This window comes from Borostomias antarcticus (genome assembly GCF_949987555.1).
Source record: "Borostomias antarcticus genome assembly, contig: scaffold_136, whole genome shotgun sequence".
Taxonomy (NCBI): domain Eukaryota; kingdom Metazoa; phylum Chordata; class Actinopteri; order Stomiiformes; family Stomiidae; genus Borostomias; species Borostomias antarcticus.
In genome coordinates this window covers 149,817-168,452 of record NW_028176316.1, presented here as the reverse complement: position 1 = coordinate 168,452, position 18,636 = coordinate 149,817, and the positions used below count along the sequence as shown (strand labels likewise).

The following is an 18,636-nucleotide window of genomic DNA, read 5'->3' as shown; positions in this document are numbered from 1 at the left end:
GGAACCAGGCTTCCCTCAGACGGGTCTGATCAGCGCCCTGCTGGAACAAGGCTTCCCTCAGACGGGTCTGATCAGCGCCGTGCTGGAACCAGGCTTCCCTCAGACGGGTCTGATCAGCGCCGTGCTGGAACCAGGCTTCCCTCAGACGGGTCTGATCAGCGCCCTGCTGGAACCAGGCTTCCCTCAGACTGGGCTGACAGGAGGGGATCGGGTGGCTTCGATCAGTGATTCTGCGAGGAAGGAAGGAGGGATCCTCCAGGGCCTCGTCAGACATGTCAGGCTGCTCGTTAGGCTGCTCGTTAGGCTGCTCGTTAGTTGGGCTGCTCGTTAGTGAGTGGTGGAGGTGATTGTTCTCTTATCTCAGGCTCACCTACGCTGTGACTACCCCCGGGCCCGTATACATACCCGGGTTATATTACAAGCATGCTTTAGTGATCTGTACACTACCAGACCCACGTTTGTGAGGCTTGTTCCAAAATGCCGGGTAGTATTGCATTTTTAATACAGTAAACACTGCAATACCAAATAAATAGTCATTTACAAAAAGCAAGTCTGCCCTGAACGACGCAGGCTGCAGGTCCGTGATGGGGAGTGGTTTAGAGGCTGCAGGTCCGTGATGAGGAGTGGTTTAGAGGCTGTAGGACCGTGATGGGGAGTGGTTTAGAGGCTGCAGGTCTGTGATGGGGAGTGGTTTAGAGGCTGTAGGTCCGTGATGGGGAGTGGTTTAGAGGCTGCAGGTCCGTGATGGGGAGTGGTTTAGAGGCTGCAGGTCCGTGATGAGGAGTGGTTTAGAGGCTGTAGGCCCGTGATGGGGAGTGGTTTAGAGGCTGTAGGCCCGTGATGGGGAGTGGTTTAGAGGCTGTAGGTCCGTGATGGGGAGTGGTTTAGAGGCTGTAGGCCCGTGATGGGGAGTGGTTTAGAGGCTGTAGGCCCGTGATGGGGAGTGGTTTAGAGGCTGCAGGTCCGTGATGGGGAGTGGTTTAGAGGCTGTAGGTCCGTGATGGGGAGTGGTTTAGAGGCTGTAGGCCCGTGATGGGGAGTGGTTTAGAGGCTGCAGGTCCGTGATGGGGAGTGGTTTAGAGGCTGTAGGCCCGTGATGGGGAGTGGTTTAGAGGCTGTAGGCCCGTGATGGGGAGTGGTTTAGAGGCTGTAGGCCCGTGATGGGGAGTGGTTTAGAGGCTGCAGGTCCGTGATGGGGAGTGGTTGAGAGGCTGTAGGCCCGTGATGGGGAGTGGTTTAGAGGCTGTAGGTCCGTGATGGGGAGTGGTTTAGAGGCTGTAGGTCTGTGATGGGGAGTGGTTTAGAGGCTGTAGGCCCGTGATGGGGAGTGGTTTAGAGGCTGTAGGCCCGTGATGGGGAGTGGTTTAGAGGACATATTGCTTGTTCGTAGCTCTCTGCTCGTCCAGCTGTGGTTTGAAGTCCCAACATGAGCAGCTCAGTACCAGGAGCTCTCAGTGGTTCAACACACTGCCCTCTAGTGGACAACATCAGCACCATTCAATTACACAGCCTCACACACTGAACTCATAGATCTATTCCTTGTAAACGAGGTAACATTATTTACAAACATGTGAAAAGTAAAATACAGATTGTATAAAATGACAACGGAATCCCTGATGCAAATAAATAAAAAATGTAAACAAACTTAAAAGTATAAATGTAAACATTGATTTTCAGCTCTAATACCAGCAAATGAATTCCCTCACAGTAAACTAGACTCAGTGCATAATGTTGGGAGGAAATACAAAAACGCAGAACAAAATGACCAGTAGAAATCAGAAAAACATGAATGTAAGTGCAAGCAGCAACATGGCGCCTGGAGAGCGAGCGCGTGAACGGAGCGCTACGACGGCCTCGTGGGTTTCCATGGTGACAGAGAGTGAGGGTGAGAGACAGCACACACACGTCTCCGGGGACTTGAACGGACTCTAGGGACATGAACAGACGCGTTTGGACCGTGTGGGATAATCAACAGTCTTCATCAGAGAGTGGGAGTGACGGTGAAGTTGGGATTACTCAGACACCCCCCCCCCCCCCCCCAGGTGTTTTTTGGGGATCAGAGTGGATCTTGGTCTGTGGTACAGGGGCGGGGTCAGGTTCTCTGGGTGGGGGGGAGGAGGGGTGAGGTGAGGTGGGGGTGGGTGGGTAGGGGGGGGGGGTCTCCTCACCAGTTGGGGGGCAGGGCGGGCTCAGCGCTGCCTGAGTGGTCCAGCTCGGTGCTGTCGCAGTCCGAGTCGTCATAGAGACCCTGGGTCAGGAGAGAGAGACGGGGGTCAACGGACTTGAGCTGGGCCAGGTGAGCTGACTGTGCCTGTCTGTCTCTCTCTCCCTCTCTCTGTCTCTCTCTCCCTCTCTCCCTCTCTCTCCCTCTCTCTCCCTCTCTCTGTCTCTCTCTCCATCTCTCTCTCTCTCCATCTCTCACTCTCTCTCCGTCTCTCTCTCTCCACCCCCTACAGTATCTCTCTATCACCCCCCCACACACACTCTCCTACTAGAACGCGGCCCGAAGTCTCCTCAGACCCGCGGTACCTCGTAGTGGTTCTGCTCCGTGTGCAGCTGGGTCTTGACCTGCCGCAGCGCCGCCTCCTTCTCAGACAGCCCGTCGGAGGCCAGGCCCGGGTCAGCCGGGATCTCCGAGCCCTGGGACAGCAGGTCGTCGCTCTTGTCGTCCAGGCGCTCGTCCGTGTTGGTGCTGACCACGTCTGGCGTGCCGCTGTGCGAGTGGTCGGTGGTGTTGCCCTCCTCGCCGTCCGACACCGACAGGTTCTCCGAGCTGAAGGTGGAGACGGACTGACACTTGGTGATGCTGACTGGGCGCCTGGCGGGGGGGCGGGGCCACGGGGGACAGGGGAGCGAGCGTCAAACAACAACAACAACAACGACAGCGCATGGAAAAGCACAGTGGCTCAGTGGTTTCTGGTTGCATGTGAGCTGGATGTACTGTAATAACCCTCACCGTCTCCGTGGCAACTCCACCTCGCTATCCACCTCCCCCTCCTCCTCCTCCGAAGACAAGCCCCGTCTCTGGAGAGAAGAAGAACCGCTGCCATGACAACATGATCTGACTCCTACATGTATTCCTGTCTAGGGCTGTCAGGCGAGCTCAGAAATCATTCAACTTTCTCTCTGAATATTTTCCAAAAATCTACTACATATTGGATTGTTGGTCGGCCCTGTTAGTTAGTGGTCGGCCCTGTTAGTTAGAGTTTTGCATAGAAATGACCCACTGGTCTCCTCACTGGTCTCCTCACTGGTCTCCTCACTGGTCTCCCCACTGGTCTCCCCACTGGTCTCCCCACTGGTCTCCTCACTGGTCTCCCCACTGACGCACTGGTCTCCCCACTGGTCTCCCCACTGGTCTCCTCACTGGTCTCCTCACTGGTCTCCCCACTGACGCACTGGTCTCCCCACTGGTCTCCTCACTGGTCTCCTCACTGGTCTCCCCACTGGTCTCCTCACTGGTCTCCTCACTGGTCTCCCCACTGGTCTCCCCACTGGTCTCCTCACTGGTCTCCTCACTGGTCTCCCCACTGGTCTCCCCACTGACGCACTGGTCTCCCCACTGGTCTCCCCACTGGTCTCCTCACTGGTCTCCCCACTGGTCTCCCCACTGACGCACTGGTCTCCCCACTGGTCTCCCCACTGGTCTCCTCACTGGTCTCCCCACTGGTCTCCTCACTGGTCTCCCCACTGACGCACTGGTCTCCTCACTGGTCTCCCCACTGACGCACTGGTCTCCCCACTGGTCTCCTCACTGGTCTCCTCACTGGTCTCCCCACTGGTCTCCTCACTGGTCTCCCCACTGGTCTCCTCACTGGTCTCCCCACTGGTCTCCCCACTGGTCTCCTCACTGGTCTCCTCACTGGTCTCCCCACTGGCGTCAGGACAGCTGGTCACTGCCCATCTTTCACCTGAGGCTCAAAACTCATCTCTTCAATAAGTAGATCCTCCCTCTCAAGCACCTACTGTATTTTTAGATTCCTATTCTTCACTTTGCCTTCAGCTCTAGATTCTGCTCTTATCACTAGTTATAGAAAGAAGATGCACTTTCCTCTGTTAAATGTACTGTAAGTCACTTTGGATAAAGCGTCAGCTAAATGACTAATATGATGTCACATGTCACAGGTCAGGACCATAGAGGTCACTAGTGCTACTGACCTTCTGAGACAAGATGGCTGACATCAGAAAGAACATCCTTTTCTCTACCCGTGACTCAGCTGATCTGAGACGCCCCCCCCCTCCCTGTCTGGCCTCCAGCCCATCAGCCCCCCTCCCTGTCTGGCCTCCAGCCCATCAGCCTCCCTCCCTGTCTGGCCTCCAGCCCATCAGCCTCCCCTCCCTGTCTGGCCTCCAGCCCATCAGCCTCCCCTCCCTGTCTGGCCTCCAGCCCATCAGCCTCCCCTCCCTGTCTGGCCTCCAGCCCATCAGCCCCCCCAAACCCTCCCAGCCCCCCCCCCCCCCCCCCCGGCCTCCCCAGCCCCCCCCTCCAGCCTCCCCAGGCCTCCCCCAACCCCCCCCCAACCTCCCCAGACCCCAGCCCCCCCCTCCAGCCTCCCCAGGCCTCCCCAGCCCCCAGCCTCACCTGGCTGCGCGTGACGGCGGCCCTGTAGAGCAGAGTGGCGGGGGTGAGGCGCTGGCTCCTGGGGGACCGGCTGGTCCCCTCCTCCTTCTCCTCTCCCCCCACCCCCACCCCCAGCACCCCCGAGCCCCGCCCGGCCGCTGCCCCCCTCCCGCAGGGCGAGTCCGGGCTGCTGGAGAACGGGATGGAGGCGGCGTCCTCGCTGGGCGTGTCGCTGCGCGGCGGCGTCTCTGCCAGGTCGTCTGGCCCCCCGCCCACCTCCGGCCCCCCCACCTCTTCCTCCTCCCCCTCCTCCGGGCCCCCGCCCCCCCCCAGGCCGGCCGAGGCGCTCTGGCTGCCCCCCCTCTCCAGGCCGGGGGTCCGCTGGCCCTTCCTCCGGCCCTCGGCCTCCAGCGTGGTGGAGATGAGGTCGGGGCTGGACGAGGACATCTTCTTCAGCAGCAGGTCGTGCTGGAGGCCCCTCAGGGCCGCGCCCGGGTCCAGGTGCTGCTTGCTGGGCAGCGAGGTGGTGGTGGTGGCGACGGCCAGCAGTGTGGAGGACAGGGCGGCCTTCAGCCCCGCCAGGTCGCCGCTGCTGCCCTTCCCCGCCTTGCGGTAGCGAGGCTTGGCGCGGCGCGAGCGCCCCGGGGACGTGGAGCCACGGTTGGGGCAGGAGGGGATGGTCACCTGGGTCATGGATGAGTCCAGCTTGGGGAGGATGACCTCCGACTTCAGCAGGTCGGGCCTGAAGGAGCGGAGGGGAGCGAGGGATGAGAGAGGAGAGAGGATGGAGGATGAGGGGAACGGGCACGGAATGAGGGAGGAGAGAGGGATAAGTCGGGAGAGGAGAGAGAGAAGGGATGGACAGGATGAGGCAGGAGAGAGGAATGGACAGAGAGCACTTCCATTATCTTCTCAGTCGTACACAGAGACACAAGCATCATTCTCATTGTCCCTCATCTGTCCAGCTCATCATGGTGTGATGTTAGTCATACTGCAGATACCAGAGAAACACGAGGACAGCATCTAACGGTCAGAGCGCCCTGCTTGGCCTGGTGCAGCCGTGTCTCTGTCCCACAGCGGGAGGGTTAGGGATCGATTATACTTTGTGAGACGACTCCTGTGAGACACATTTTTTGGCTCATTGTCGTAATTTGCAACATCTCACAGGCTGTGAGCCTCTTCACTTGCGCCGCCCGAAACCTCTAGTGGATCACAGCTCTCTCTGATTGGTTGACTGGCCTGAACACGACGACAAAACGATTTGTGGACATTGGGAAATATTTAAAATGCTGCTCCGGATCAATTTCTCCCTAAGTCCATCATCCATTTTTATTCACCAATCTACGTTTTCAGACAGTTTGCGTATGTTTTCAATCATTTGGGGCGAACACATCTGAAAACATGTGAAAATAGTCCGCGAAGGAAAGCTAAGGTAGGCTGAGCACTGAGACAAGACGATGGATCCGTGAAGGAAAGCTAAGGTAGGCTGAGCACTGAGACAAGACGATGGATCCGTGAAGGAAAGCTAAGGTAGACTGAGGACTGAGACAAGACGATGGATCCATGAAGGAAAGCTAAGGTAGGCTGAGGACTGAGGGCTGAGGACTGAGCCAAGACGATGGACGAGGATTTGATGTCAAAGGAAAAAAGAGCCTATTTGGCAAATGAGCCAACCAGGGCCTTGTTCTTGTTCTTGTTCTTGTTCTTGTTCTTGTTCTTGGGTGGAAGCTGAGCTCAACTAACCAGTACGTGACTCAGGGGCACCTCGGTACAGCTTCTACGTTGCCATGGGCACAGGACACTTGTCAGTGAGTGAGCTGATCCATTGAGTATAAATGCCCAGAGCCTGTATGAGTCATGAGCCACGAGACACGAGCGTCTTATGAGGTCTAAACCAGGCTGTAGGGTTAGTCTGTCTCACCTCTTGTTGTGGGAGGGTTAGAGTTAGTCTGTCTCACCTCTTGTTGTGGGAGGGTTAGGGCCAGTCTGTCTCACCTCTTGTTGTGGGAGGGTTAGAGTTAGTCTGTCTCACCTCTTGTTGTGGGAGGGTTAGGGTCAGTCTGTCTCACCTCTTGTTGTGGGAGGGTTAGGGTCAGTGCCTGTCTCACCTCTTGTTGTGGGAGGGCAGCTTCTGAGGAACGTTTCGTTTCTTGATGAGCTTCTCCATGGAGCTGGAGTTCCCTCCCTGTCTGGACAGCTTGTTGAAACAGCCCGGGTGCTTCTTATCCAGAGACTGCTCCCTCCTGACACACACACACACACACACACACACACACACACACACACACACACACACACACACACACACACACACACACACACACACAATGCAGAATTGTACCGTTAGGATTTCTGAATACACTGAAACCTCACATACGTCCCTCTTTGTGTTGTGTTGTGTGAGCAGCACAGGTACTATGAGTAGTCTCTCTATGAGTAGTCTCTCTATGAATAGTCTCACTATGAGTAGTCTCACTATGGACTAGTCTCACTATGAGTAGTCTCACTATGAGTAGTCTCTCTATGAGTAGTCTCACTATGAGTAGTCTCACTATGGACTAGTCTCACTATGAGTAGTCTCACTATGAGTAGTCTCTATGAGTAGTCTCACTATGGAGTAGTCTCTCTATGAGTAGTCTCACTATGGACTAGTCTCACTATGGAGTAGTCTCACTATGAGTAGTCTCACTATGAGTAGTCTCACTATGAGTAGTCTCTCTATGGAGTAGTCTCACTATGAGTAGTCTCTATGAGTAGTCTCACTATGAGTAGTCTCTATGAGTAGTCTCACTATGAGTAGTCTCTATGAGTAGTCTCACTATGAGTAGTCTCTATGAGTAGTCTCACTATGGAGTAGTCTCACTATGAGTAGTCTCTCTATGAGTAGTCTCACTATGGACTAGTCTCACTATGAGTAGTCTCACTATGAGTAGTCTCTCTATGAGTAGTCTCACTATGGAGTAGTCTCTCTATGAGTAGTCTCTCTATGAGTAGTCTCACTATGGAGTAGTCTCACTATGAGTAGTCTCACTATGAGTAGTCTCTATGAGTAGTCTCACTATGAGTAGTCTCTATGAGTAGTCTCACTATGGAGAAGTCTCTCTATGAGTAGTCTCACTATGAGTAGTCTCACTATGAGTAGTCTCTATGAGTAGTCTCACTATGAGTAGTCTCTATGAGTAGTCTCACTATGGAGAAGTCTCTCTATGGAGTAGTCTCACTATGAGTAGTCTCACTATGGAGTCGTCTCTCTATGAGTAGTCTCACTATGTCTCTCTATGAGTAGTCTCTCTATGGAGTAGTCTCACTATGAGTAGTCTCTCTATGAGTAGTCTCTCTATGAGTAGTCTCACTATGGAGTAGTCTCACTATGAGTAGTCTCTCTGAGTAGTCTCACTATGAGTAGTCTCACTATGAGTAGTCTCACTATGGAGTAGTCTCTCTATGAGTAGTCTCACTATGTCTCTCTATGAGTAGTCTCTCTATGAGTAGTCTCACTATGAGTAGTCTTACTATGGAGTAGTCTCTCTATGAGTAGTCTCACTATGAGTAGTCTCTCTATGAGTAGTCTCACTATGGAGTAGTCTCTCTATGGACTAGTCTCACTATGAGTAGTCTCTCTATGAGTAGTCTCTCTATGAGTAGTCTCACTATGGACTAGTCTCACTATGAGTAGTCTCACTATGGAGTAGTCTCTCTATGAGTAGTCTCTCTATGAGTAGTCTCACTATGGACTAGTCTCACTATGAGTAGTCTCACTATGGAGTAGTCTCTCTATGAGTAGTCTCACTATGAGTAGTCTCACTATGGACTAGTCTCACTATGGAGTAGTCTCTCTATGAGTAGTCTCTCTATGAGTAGTCTCACTATGGACTAGTCTCACTATGAGTAGTCTCACTATGGAGTAGTCTCTCTATGAGTAGTCTCACTATGAGTAGTCTCACTATGGACTAGTCTCACTATGGAGTAGTCTCTCTATGAGTAGTCTCTCTATGAGTAGTCTCACTATGGACTAGTCTCACTATGAGTAGTCTCTCTATGAGTAGTCTCTCTATGAGTGGTCTCACTATGGAGTAGTCTCTCTATGAGTAGTCTCTCTATGAGAAGTCTCACTATGGAGTAGTCTCTCTATGAGTAGTCTCTCTATGAGTAGTCTCACTATGAGTAGTCTCTCTATGAGTAGTCTCTCTATGAGTAGTCTCTATGAGTAGTCTTACTATGAGTAGTCTCACTATGGACTAGTCTCACTATGAGTAGTCTCACTATGAGTAGTCTCTCTATGAGTAGTCTCACTATGGATTAGTCTCTCTATGAGTAGTCTCTCTATGGAGTAGTCTCACTATGAGTAGTCTCACTATGAGCAGTCTCTCTATGAGTAGTCTCACTATGAGTAGTCTCTCTATGAGTAGTCTCACTATGGAGTAGTCTCTCTATGAGTAGTCTCTCTATGAGTAGTCTCACTATGAGTAGTCTCTCTATGAGTAGTCTCTCTATGAGTAGTCTCACTATGGAGTAGTCTCTCTATGAGTAGTCTCTCTATGAGTAGTCTCACTATGGACTAGTCTCACTATGAGTAGTCTCACTATGGAGTAGTCTCTCTATGAGTAGTCTCTCTATGAGTAGTCTCACTATGGACTAGTCTCACTATGAGTAGTCTCTCTATGAGTAGTCTCTCTATGAGTAGTCTCACTATGAGTAGTCTCTATGAGTAGTCTTACTATGAGTAGTCTCACTATGGACTAGTCTCACTATGAGTAGTCTCACTATGAGTAGTCTCTCTATGAGTAGTCTCACTATGGAGTAGTCTCTCTGAGTAGTCTCACTATGAGTCGTCTCTCTATGAGTAGTCTCTCTATGAGTAGTCTCTCTATGAGTAGTCTCTATGAGTAGTCTTACTATGAGTAGTCTCACTATGAGTAGTCTCACTATGAGTAGTCTCTCTATGAGTAGTCTCACTATGGAGTAGTCTCTCTATGAGTAGTCTCACTATGAGTCGTCTCTCTATGAGTAGTCTCTCTATGAGTAGTCTCTCTATGAGTAGTCTCTATGGAGTAGTCTCTCTATGAGTAGTCTCACTATGAGTCGTCTCTCTATGAGTAGTCTCTCTATGAGTAGTCTCACTATGAGTAGTCTCTCTATGAGTAGTCTCTCTATGAGTAGTCTCACTATGAGTAGTCTCTCTATGAGTAGTCTTACTATGAGTAGTCTCACTATGGACTAGTCTCACTATGAGTAGTCTCACTATGAGTAGTCTCTCTATGAGTAGTCTCACTATGAGTCGTCTCTCTATGAGTAGTCTCTCTATGAGTAGTCTCTCTATGAGTAGTCTCACTATGAGTAGTCTCTCTATGAGTAGTCTCTCTATGAGTAGTCTCACTATGAGTAGTCTCTCTATGAGTAGTCTTACTTTGAGTAGTCTCACTATGGACTAGTCTCACTATGAGTAGTCTCACTATGAGTAGTCTCTCTATGAGTAGTCTCACTATGAGTCGTCTCTCTATGAGTAGTCTCTCTATGAGTAGTCTCTCTATGAGTAGTCTCACTATGAGTAGTCTCTCTATGAGTAGTCTCTCTATGAGTAGTCTCACTATGAGTACTCTCTCTATGAGTAGTCTTACTATGAGTAGTCTCACTATGGACTAGTCTCACTATGAGTAGTCTCACTATGAGTAGTCTCTCTATGAGTAGTCTCACTATGGAGTAGTCTCACCATGAGTAGTCTCTATGAGTAGTCTTACTATGAGTAGTCTCACTATGGACTAGTCTCACTATGAGTAGTCTCTCTATGAGTAGTCTCTCTATAAGTAGTCTCACTATGAGTAGTCTCTCTATGAGTAGTCTCACTATGGACTAGTCTCACTATGAGTAGTCTCTCTATGAGTAGTCTCTCTATGAGTAGTCTCACTATGAGTAGTCTCTCTATGAGTAGTCTCACTATGAGTAGTCTCTCTATGAGTAGTCTCACTATGGACTAGTCTCACTATGGAGTAGTCTCACTATGAGTAATCTCACTATGAGTAGTCTCACTATGAGTAGTCTCTCTATGGAGTAGTCTCACTATGAGTAGTCTCACTATGAGTAGTCTCTATGAGTAGTCTCACTATGAGTAGTCTCTATGAGTAGTCTCACTATGGAGTAGTCTCTCTATGAGTAGTCTCTCTATGAGTAGTCTCACTATGAGTAGTCTCACTATGGAGTAGTCTCTCTATGAGTAGTCTCTCTATGAGTAGTCTCTCTATGAGTAGTCTCACTATGAGTAGTCTCTCTATGAGTAGTCTCACTATGGAGTAGTCTCTCTATGAGTAGTCTCTCTATGAGTAGTCTCACTATGGAGTAGTCTCACTATGAGTAGTCTCTATGAGTAGTCTCACTATGAGTAGTCTCTATGAGTAGTCTTACTATGAGTAGTCTCACTATGGACTAGTCTCACTATGAGTAGTCTCACTATGAGTAGTCTCTATGAGTAGTCTCACTATGGAGAAGTCTCTCTATGAGTAGTCTCTCTATGGAGTAGTCTCACTATGAGTAGTCTCACTATGAGTAGTCTCACTATGGACTAGTCTCACTATGAGTAGTCTCTCTATGAGTAGTCTCTCTATGAGTAGTCTCTCTATGGAGTCGTCTCTCTATGAGTAGTCTCACTATGTCTCACTATGAGTAGTCTCTCTATGAGTAGTCTCACTATGAGTAGTCTCACTATGAGTAGTCTCACTATGAGTAGTCTCTATGAGTAGTCTCTCTATGAGTAGTCTCTCTATGAGTAGTCTCACTATGGAGTAGTCTCACTATGAGTAGTCTCACTATGAGTAGTCTCACTATGAGTAGTCTCACTATGGAGTAGTCTCTCTATGAGTAGTCTCACTATGTCTCTCTATGAGTAGTCTATGAGTAGTCTCACTATGAGTAGTCTCACTATGAGTAGTCTCTCTATGAGTAGTCTCACTATGAGTAGTCTCTCTATGAGTAGTCTCACTATGAGTAGTCTCTCTATGAGTAGTCTCACTATGGAGTAGTCTCTCTATGGACTAGTCTCACTATGAGTAGTCTCACTATGGACTAGTCTCACTATGAGTAGTCTCTCTATGAGTAGTCTCACTATGAGTAGTCTCACTATGAGTAGTCTCACTATGGACTAGTCTCACTATGGAGTAGTCTCTCTATGAGTAGTCTCTATGAGTAGTCTCACTATGGACTAGTCTCACTATGAGTAGTCTCACTATGAGTAGTCTCTCTATGAGTAGTCTCACTATGGAGTAGTCTCTCTATGAGTAGTCTCTCTATGAGTAGTCTCTCTATGAGTAGTCTCACTATGGAGTAGTCTCACTATGAGTAGTCTCTCTATGAGTAGTCTCACTATGGAGTAGTCTCTCTATGAGTAGTCTCTCTATGAGTAGTCTCACTATGGACTAGTCTCACTATGAGTAGTCTCTCTATGAGTAGTCTCTCTATGAGTAGTCTCACTATGGAGTAGTCTCTCTATGAGTAGTCTCTCTATGAGTAGTCTCACTATGAGTAGTCTCTCTATGAGTAGTCTCTATGAGTAGTCTCTCTATGAGTAGTCTCACTATGGACTAGTCTCACTATGAGTAGTCTCACTATGAGTAATCTCACTATGGAGTAGTCTCTCTATGAGTAGTCTCTCTATGAGTAGTCTCACTATGGAGTAGTCTCACTATGAGTAGTCTCACTATGGACTAGTCTCTCTATGAGTAGTCTCTCTATGAGTAGTCTCTCTATGAGTAGTCTCTATGAGTAGTCTTACTATGAGTAGTCTCACTATGAGTAGTCTCACTATGAGTAGTCTCTCTATGAGTAGTCTCACTATGGAGTAGTCTCTCTATGAGTAGTCTCACTATGAGTCGTCTCACTATGGAGTAGTCTCTCTATGAGTAGTCTCACTATGAGTCGTCTCACTATGGAGTAGTCTCTCTATGAGTAGTCTCACTATGAGTCGTCTCACTATGGAGTAGTCTCTCTATGAGTAGTCTCTCTATGAGTAGTCTCACTATGGAGTAGTCTCTCTATGAGTAGTCTTACTATGAGTAGTCTCACTATGGACTAGTCTCACTATGAGTAGTCTCTCTATGAGTAGTCTCTCTATGAGTAGTCTCACTATGAGTAGTCTCTCTATGAGTAGTCTCACTATGGAGTAGTCTCACTATGAGTAGTCTCTCTATGAGTAGTCTCACTATGGACTAGTCTCACTATGAGTAGTCTCTCTATGAGTAGTCTCTCTATGAGTAGTCTCACTATGAGTAGTCTCTCTATGAGTAGTCTCTCTATGAGTAGTCTCACTATGAAGTAGTCTCACTATGAGTAGTCTCTCTATGAGTAGTCTCTCTATGAGTAGTCTCACTATGGAGTAGTCTCACTATGAGTAGTCTCTCTATGAGTAGTCTTACTATGAGTAGTCTCTCTATGAGTAGTCTCACTATGAGTAGTCTCTCTATGAGTAGTCTCTCTATGAGTAGTCTCACTATGAGTAGTCTCTCTATGAGTAGTCTCACTATGGACTAGTCTCACTATGAGTAGTCTCTCTATGAGTAGTCTCACTATGGACTAGTCTCACTATGAGTAGTCTCTCTATGGACTAGTCTCTCTATGAGTAGTCTCACTATGGACTAGTCTCACTATGAGTAGTCTCACTATGATAGTTCAATTCAATACAAGGAAATAGTGGTAAATAAATAGAGTAAAATAAAACAACATCAACAGCAAAGGACAAGCAAATGCTAAATAAAGTAAAGTAAATTCCCAGATATGAATGTGTGGCTGTGGTCCTACTTGAGCAGCTCCTTCTCCTTGAGCTCCAGCTGCAGCATGACGGCGTTCAGCTCCATGTACAGGTTGTTGGCTCTCTCCAGCTTCCTCTCATAGTGCTCCCGGATGTCCAGCGCGTGTCTGAGGGGGGGCAGGGAGAGGAGGTCACGGACCGGGGGGGGCAGGGAGAGGAGGTCACGGACCGGGGGGGGCAGGGAGAGGAGGTCACGGACCGGGGGGGGCAGGGAGAGGAGGTCACGGACCGGAGGGGGCAGGGGAGAGGAGGTCACGGACCGGAGGGGGCAGGGGAGAGGAGGTCACGGACCGGAGGGGGGCAGGGGAGAGGAGGTCACGGACCGGAGGGGGCAGGGGAGAGGAGGTCACGGACCGGAGGGGGCAGGGGAGAGGAGGTCACGGACCGGAGGGGGGCAGGGGAGAGGAGGTCACGGACCGGAGGGGGAGGGGAGAGGAGGTCACGGACCGGGGGGGGCAGGGGAGAGGAGGTCACGGACCGGAGGGGGAGGGGAGAGGAGGTCACGGACATGGCGCGCATCTGTCTGTCTTTCTCAGTCAATCAACTTGTCTGTCTGTCTGTCTGCTGGTCTGTCTGTCTGTCTTCCCTTCTGTCTGTCTGCTGGTCTTCCCTTCTGTCTGTCTGTCTGTCTGTCTGCCTGTCTTCCCTTCTGTCTGCCTGTCCTTCTGTCTGTCTGTCTGTCTGCCTGTCTCCCCTTCTGTCTGTCTGTCTGTCTGCCTGTCTGTCTGCCTGTCTTCCCTTCTGTCTGTCTTCCCTTCTGTCTGTCTTCCCTTCTGTCTGTCTGTCTTCCCTTCCTTCTGTCTGTCTTTCTGTCTTCCCTTCTGTCTGTCTGCCTGTCTGTCTGTCTGTCTGTCTGTCTGTCTTCCCTTCTGTCTGTCTGCCTTTCTGTCTTCCCTTCTGTCTGTCTGTCTGTCTTCCCTTCTGTCTGTCTGTCTTCCCTTCCTTCTGTCTGTCTGTCTGTCTGTCTGTCTGTCTGTCTGTCTGTCTTCCCTTCTGTCTGTCTGTCTTCCCTTCTGTCTGTCTGTCTGTCTGTCTTCCCTTCTGTCTGTCTGTCTGTCTGTCTGTCTGTCTTCCCTTCTGTCTGTCTGTCTGTCTGTCTGTCTGTCTGTCTGTCTGTCTGTCTGTCTTCCCTTCTGTCTGTCTGTCTGTCTGTCATCCCTTCCTTCTGTCTGTCTGTCTGTCTGTCTGTCTGTCTGTCTTCCCTTCTGTCTGTCTGCCTGTCTGTCTTCCCTTCTGTTGGTCTGCCTGTCTGCCTGTCTGTCTGTCTGTCTGTCTGTCTGTCTGTCTGTCTTCCCTTCTGTCTGTCTGTCTGTCTGTCTTCCCTTCTGTCTGTCTGCCTGTCTGTCTTCCCGTCTGTCTGTCTGTCTGTCTGTCTGTCTTCCCTTCTGTCTGTCTGCCTGCCTGTCTGTCTGCTCCTCTCCTCACCTGAGTTCTTCTCTGCGTCGTACGATCAGCTCCTCGTCCAGCCGGTGGATGCAGGTTCCCTCCGACTTGATCTTCTCAAAGTGCTGCTTCACCTCCTCGCGCCACTCTGCCTGAGGACGAGGACACACCGAGGACACACCGGTCACTATGACACACCCCTCACCAGGACGAGGACACACCGGTCACTACGACACACCCCTCACCAGGACGAGGACACACCGGTCACTACGACACACCCCTCACCAGGACGAGGACACACCGGTCACTACGACACACCCCTCACCAGGACAAGGACATGTCTTTCACTACGACACACCCCTCACCAGGATGAGGACACACCGGTCACAACGACACACCAGGACAAGGACACGTCTTTCACTACGACACGCCCCTCAAACCAGGATGAGAACATGTCCTTTACTACTACACACCCCTCAGACCAGGAAGAACATGTCTCACTACTACACACCCCTCAGACCAGGAAGAACATGTCTCACTACTACACACCCCTCAGACCAGGAAGAACATGTCTCACTACTACACACCCCTCAGACCAGGAAGAACATGTCTCACTACTACACACTCCTCAGACCAGGATGAGGACATGGAAACAGTCACCCCTCACTAGGGCTGTCAATCAAATACTCGAGCTTCGACTAGTCGGGGACGTTGAGGAAAAAATGAATAATCGATCTTCAAAATGTTGGTTGGATTAGTAGGCTAGCGGAAAGCAGAGCGCGTCACTGCCTCCTGAGTCCCGCCCATCTTCTAATCATGCCAGAACACATCACATTAGTATTCAGTCTTTTCAACATGGCCAAAAATCTGCTAAACCACTGTATCTACATTATCTATCTATCTAGGTGGGGAGGAAATACCTCAAATTTGAGCGCGTCTTCTCGGCAGCTGGCGGGCAACATTGTAAACAAGCACTGAATCTGATCAAGTGGACCAGCACTACAGGCTGTTCCCTAGCCCCGATGTGACCCCAGAGATGTGACCCCAGAGATGTGACCCCAGAGAGACGCTGTTGCTCCTCTAATCTGGGGTCACGTATATAAGGATTTAGAAAAGGGTGACCGGCATCGGTGTCGTTAGACCCTTGTTACAGGGGCACGTGTCCCAGTATTGATCTGCTGTGCCCCAGTCAAATTAGAGTTTTAACACGCGGTTAATTAGATTGATGACAATAACCCACAATGTCAAAGCAATGCAGTTTAACCCCAAAATACAAGTTTAGGCACTTTATGATCATTGGCCATAGACAGACCGTCCGAGGCAGTAGGCTATCAGCAGTATGTAGCCTATGACATCGGCCGCGTGCGCCGCGCACACAGCAGTCCCTATCGGCGCAAAAAAATATTCAGTCACTCAGTAACCCTAACCCTAACCCTGACCCTGACCCTGACCCTGACCCTGACCCTGACCCTGACCCTGACCCTGACACGAGCATGGACGAGACACATGAGGGCGGCACCGAACAGCTGGACTAAAAAGTACATTTTTGAGTAACAGGCTAACTGGCTGAATATTGATGATCTTATTTTGACTTCAATTTGACTCAAACAGTAGACTATTACTTCTGTAGACGGACATCAGAAAGTTGACTCGCAGCAGGGAAGCAGCTCTGAGGAGAAATGGGAGAGGTAATCCCTGGCTAGTGCATCAGAGAACCAGGAGCTAAGTGCAGGATGACGGGGAGAGATTGAGCTAACGTTAGTTGGGAAAAGAAATGAGACGGAGACTTGGCTAGCTAACATGCTAACGTTAGTTAGCTAACACAGATTACGTTAGCTAGTTAACATTGACTTGCTAGCCAGGGTTTACCTCACTGAATGATGAATTTGGGAAAGCTAATGTTATAGTTGACCAGATATCGCCTAAGCCTTCTGTATATATATATATATATATATATATATATATATATGAGCAGAGTGCAGGAAGAGGAGGAGAGATGGAGGTGGATTAGCCTGAGAGAGATGACACAGAGAGAGATGAGCCTGAGAGAGATGAGCCAGAGAGAGATGAGCCTGAGAGAGATGAGCCTGAGAGAGATGAGCCTGAGAGAGATCAGCCTGAGATGAGCCTGAGAGAGATGAGCTTGAGAGAGATGAGCCTGAGAGAGATGAGCCTGAGAGAGATGAGCCTGAGAGAGATGAGCCTGAGAGAGAGGAGCCTGAGAGAGATGAGCCTGAGAGAGATGAGCCTGAGAGAGATGAGCCTGAGAGAGATGAGCCTGAGAGAGATGACACAGAGAGAGATGACACAGAGAGGTGAGACCTAGCTGACAAGCTAGCTAGCTAACCTACTTGCAGATCTGACAAAAGCCTTAATGATTTGGGGAGGCTGTAGGTGATCATATTCATTTTTTTGTATGTTGCATCAGATAAGGAGGAGCAGAGTGCAGGGGCAGGAGGAGGAGGAGGAGGAGGAGGAGGAGGAGAACTGGATGAGTCAGGGGGAAACCGAGAGAGGAAAGACAGGAGAGATCACACCCCAGAGATGAGAGAGTTCTGTGAAACCTGTGTGCTGAGACGGCTCCACGCTTGGGGGCAAGACCGGCTTCACCATCTCGCCATCTTGTCGGTTGAGAGGGAGGAACTATCTAAGTTGAGTCAGTCAAGTGATTGACCACTACGCCAAAATGAACAGACGGTAGTTTAATGCTCAGAAAATGAGTCCTTCAAGAGGAGACAACATATATACAAGTTGTTATACTACTATGTAGCTTAATTGTATTTATTTGAATTGTGCACGTGAAATATGAATGAATGCCTTTTTTTTTTTTTCATAAAGATTAATATCTCTACATTTTTAACAGTTGTAGTTTACAAGAGGTCAAATGTCTTCATACATCTAGCCTCTTAGTTTTGATGTAGGCCTACATCCTTTTCTTACGGGGGTGGGTGGCTGTGCCCCAGCAGAGTTTTATGTCTAGCAACGCCCCTGGTGACCGGACTATTCCAAACGGTGAATTTCACATCTGACGCTCACCATGCATTCCTGTACATGTCTTTTGTCTTGTCCATTATTACTAGTCCAAGGACTAGTAAAATATTATATCCTAAATTTTCACCTGCAGAAAGGGTTTTTATTTGTTTGCAGTGTTTAGGCCTATTCAAGAATGCTACTGTCCCCAAGGGAAAGAAAAGAACCTTTTCTAGTTTGACGCTGCTGATCGATGGCAGCACTGTGACGATACGCCCAGAGCGCGCGCTGTTTCCTCTAGAGCGTAGAAGACGTGGAAAACCCCGAAATGATCGTAACAGTGAGTGAAAAATAGGCTATAAGAGTGGTTATAACAGGCTATAACAGTGGTTATAACAGGCCATAACAGTGGTTATAACAGGCTATAACAGTGGTTATAACAGGCTATAACAGTGGTTATAATAGGCTATAACAGTGGTTATTTCACCTCTAAACGACCCCACAAGGCCCCGACATGACAAAACACATCTACAGGAATGCATGGTGAGCGTCAGATTTGAAATTCACCGTTTGGAATAGTCCGGTCACCCTTTTCTATATCCTTATATACGTGACCCCAGATTAGAGGAGTGACAGCGTATCTCTGGGGTCACATCGGGGCTAGCTATTCCTCTGGTTGTTTTCACTTGGCTAGGATATAGGCCTGATTAAAGGACCCTGTTAGCACTACATGTCCCCCATGGTGACTGGGTGGTGACTGGGTATTAACGTTACTTGAATACTTGAATCCTGTGAACACAGACGGACACAAAGGTTCCGTTGGTGCTTGTTCATGACAGCGACCTCTTGTGGTTAAAAGTGGTTCCATCGTATGCGTCATTTTCTATGCAAAATTATATAATACCCAATAATCAAATATATTTTTCAG

At 49.5% G+C, this 18,636-nt stretch overlaps 1 protein-coding gene across 1 annotated transcript in view; it reads right to left on the bottom strand.

Annotated features, from left to right (window-relative positions):
- Positions 1-2,164: 2,164 nt before the first annotated feature.
- Positions 2,165-18,636, bottom strand: part of LOC311328635 (mitogen-activated protein kinase kinase kinase 12-like) — a gene marked incomplete at both ends in the record, with an annotated part of 22,249 nt that continues 5,777 nt past the window's right edge. Inside the window, 7 exons of the mRNA XM_084462577.1 lie at positions 2,165-2,248; positions 2,530-2,818; positions 2,957-3,024; positions 4,583-5,303; positions 6,670-6,804; positions 13,346-13,462; positions 14,781-14,890. Coding sequence (XP_084318703.1) covers positions 2,165-2,248; positions 2,530-2,818; positions 2,957-3,024; positions 4,583-5,303; positions 6,670-6,804; positions 13,346-13,462; positions 14,781-14,890 — 1,524 coding nt within the window. The remainder of the gene's footprint in view (positions 2,249-2,529; positions 2,819-2,956; positions 3,025-4,582; positions 5,304-6,669; positions 6,805-13,345; positions 13,463-14,780; positions 14,891-18,636) is intronic.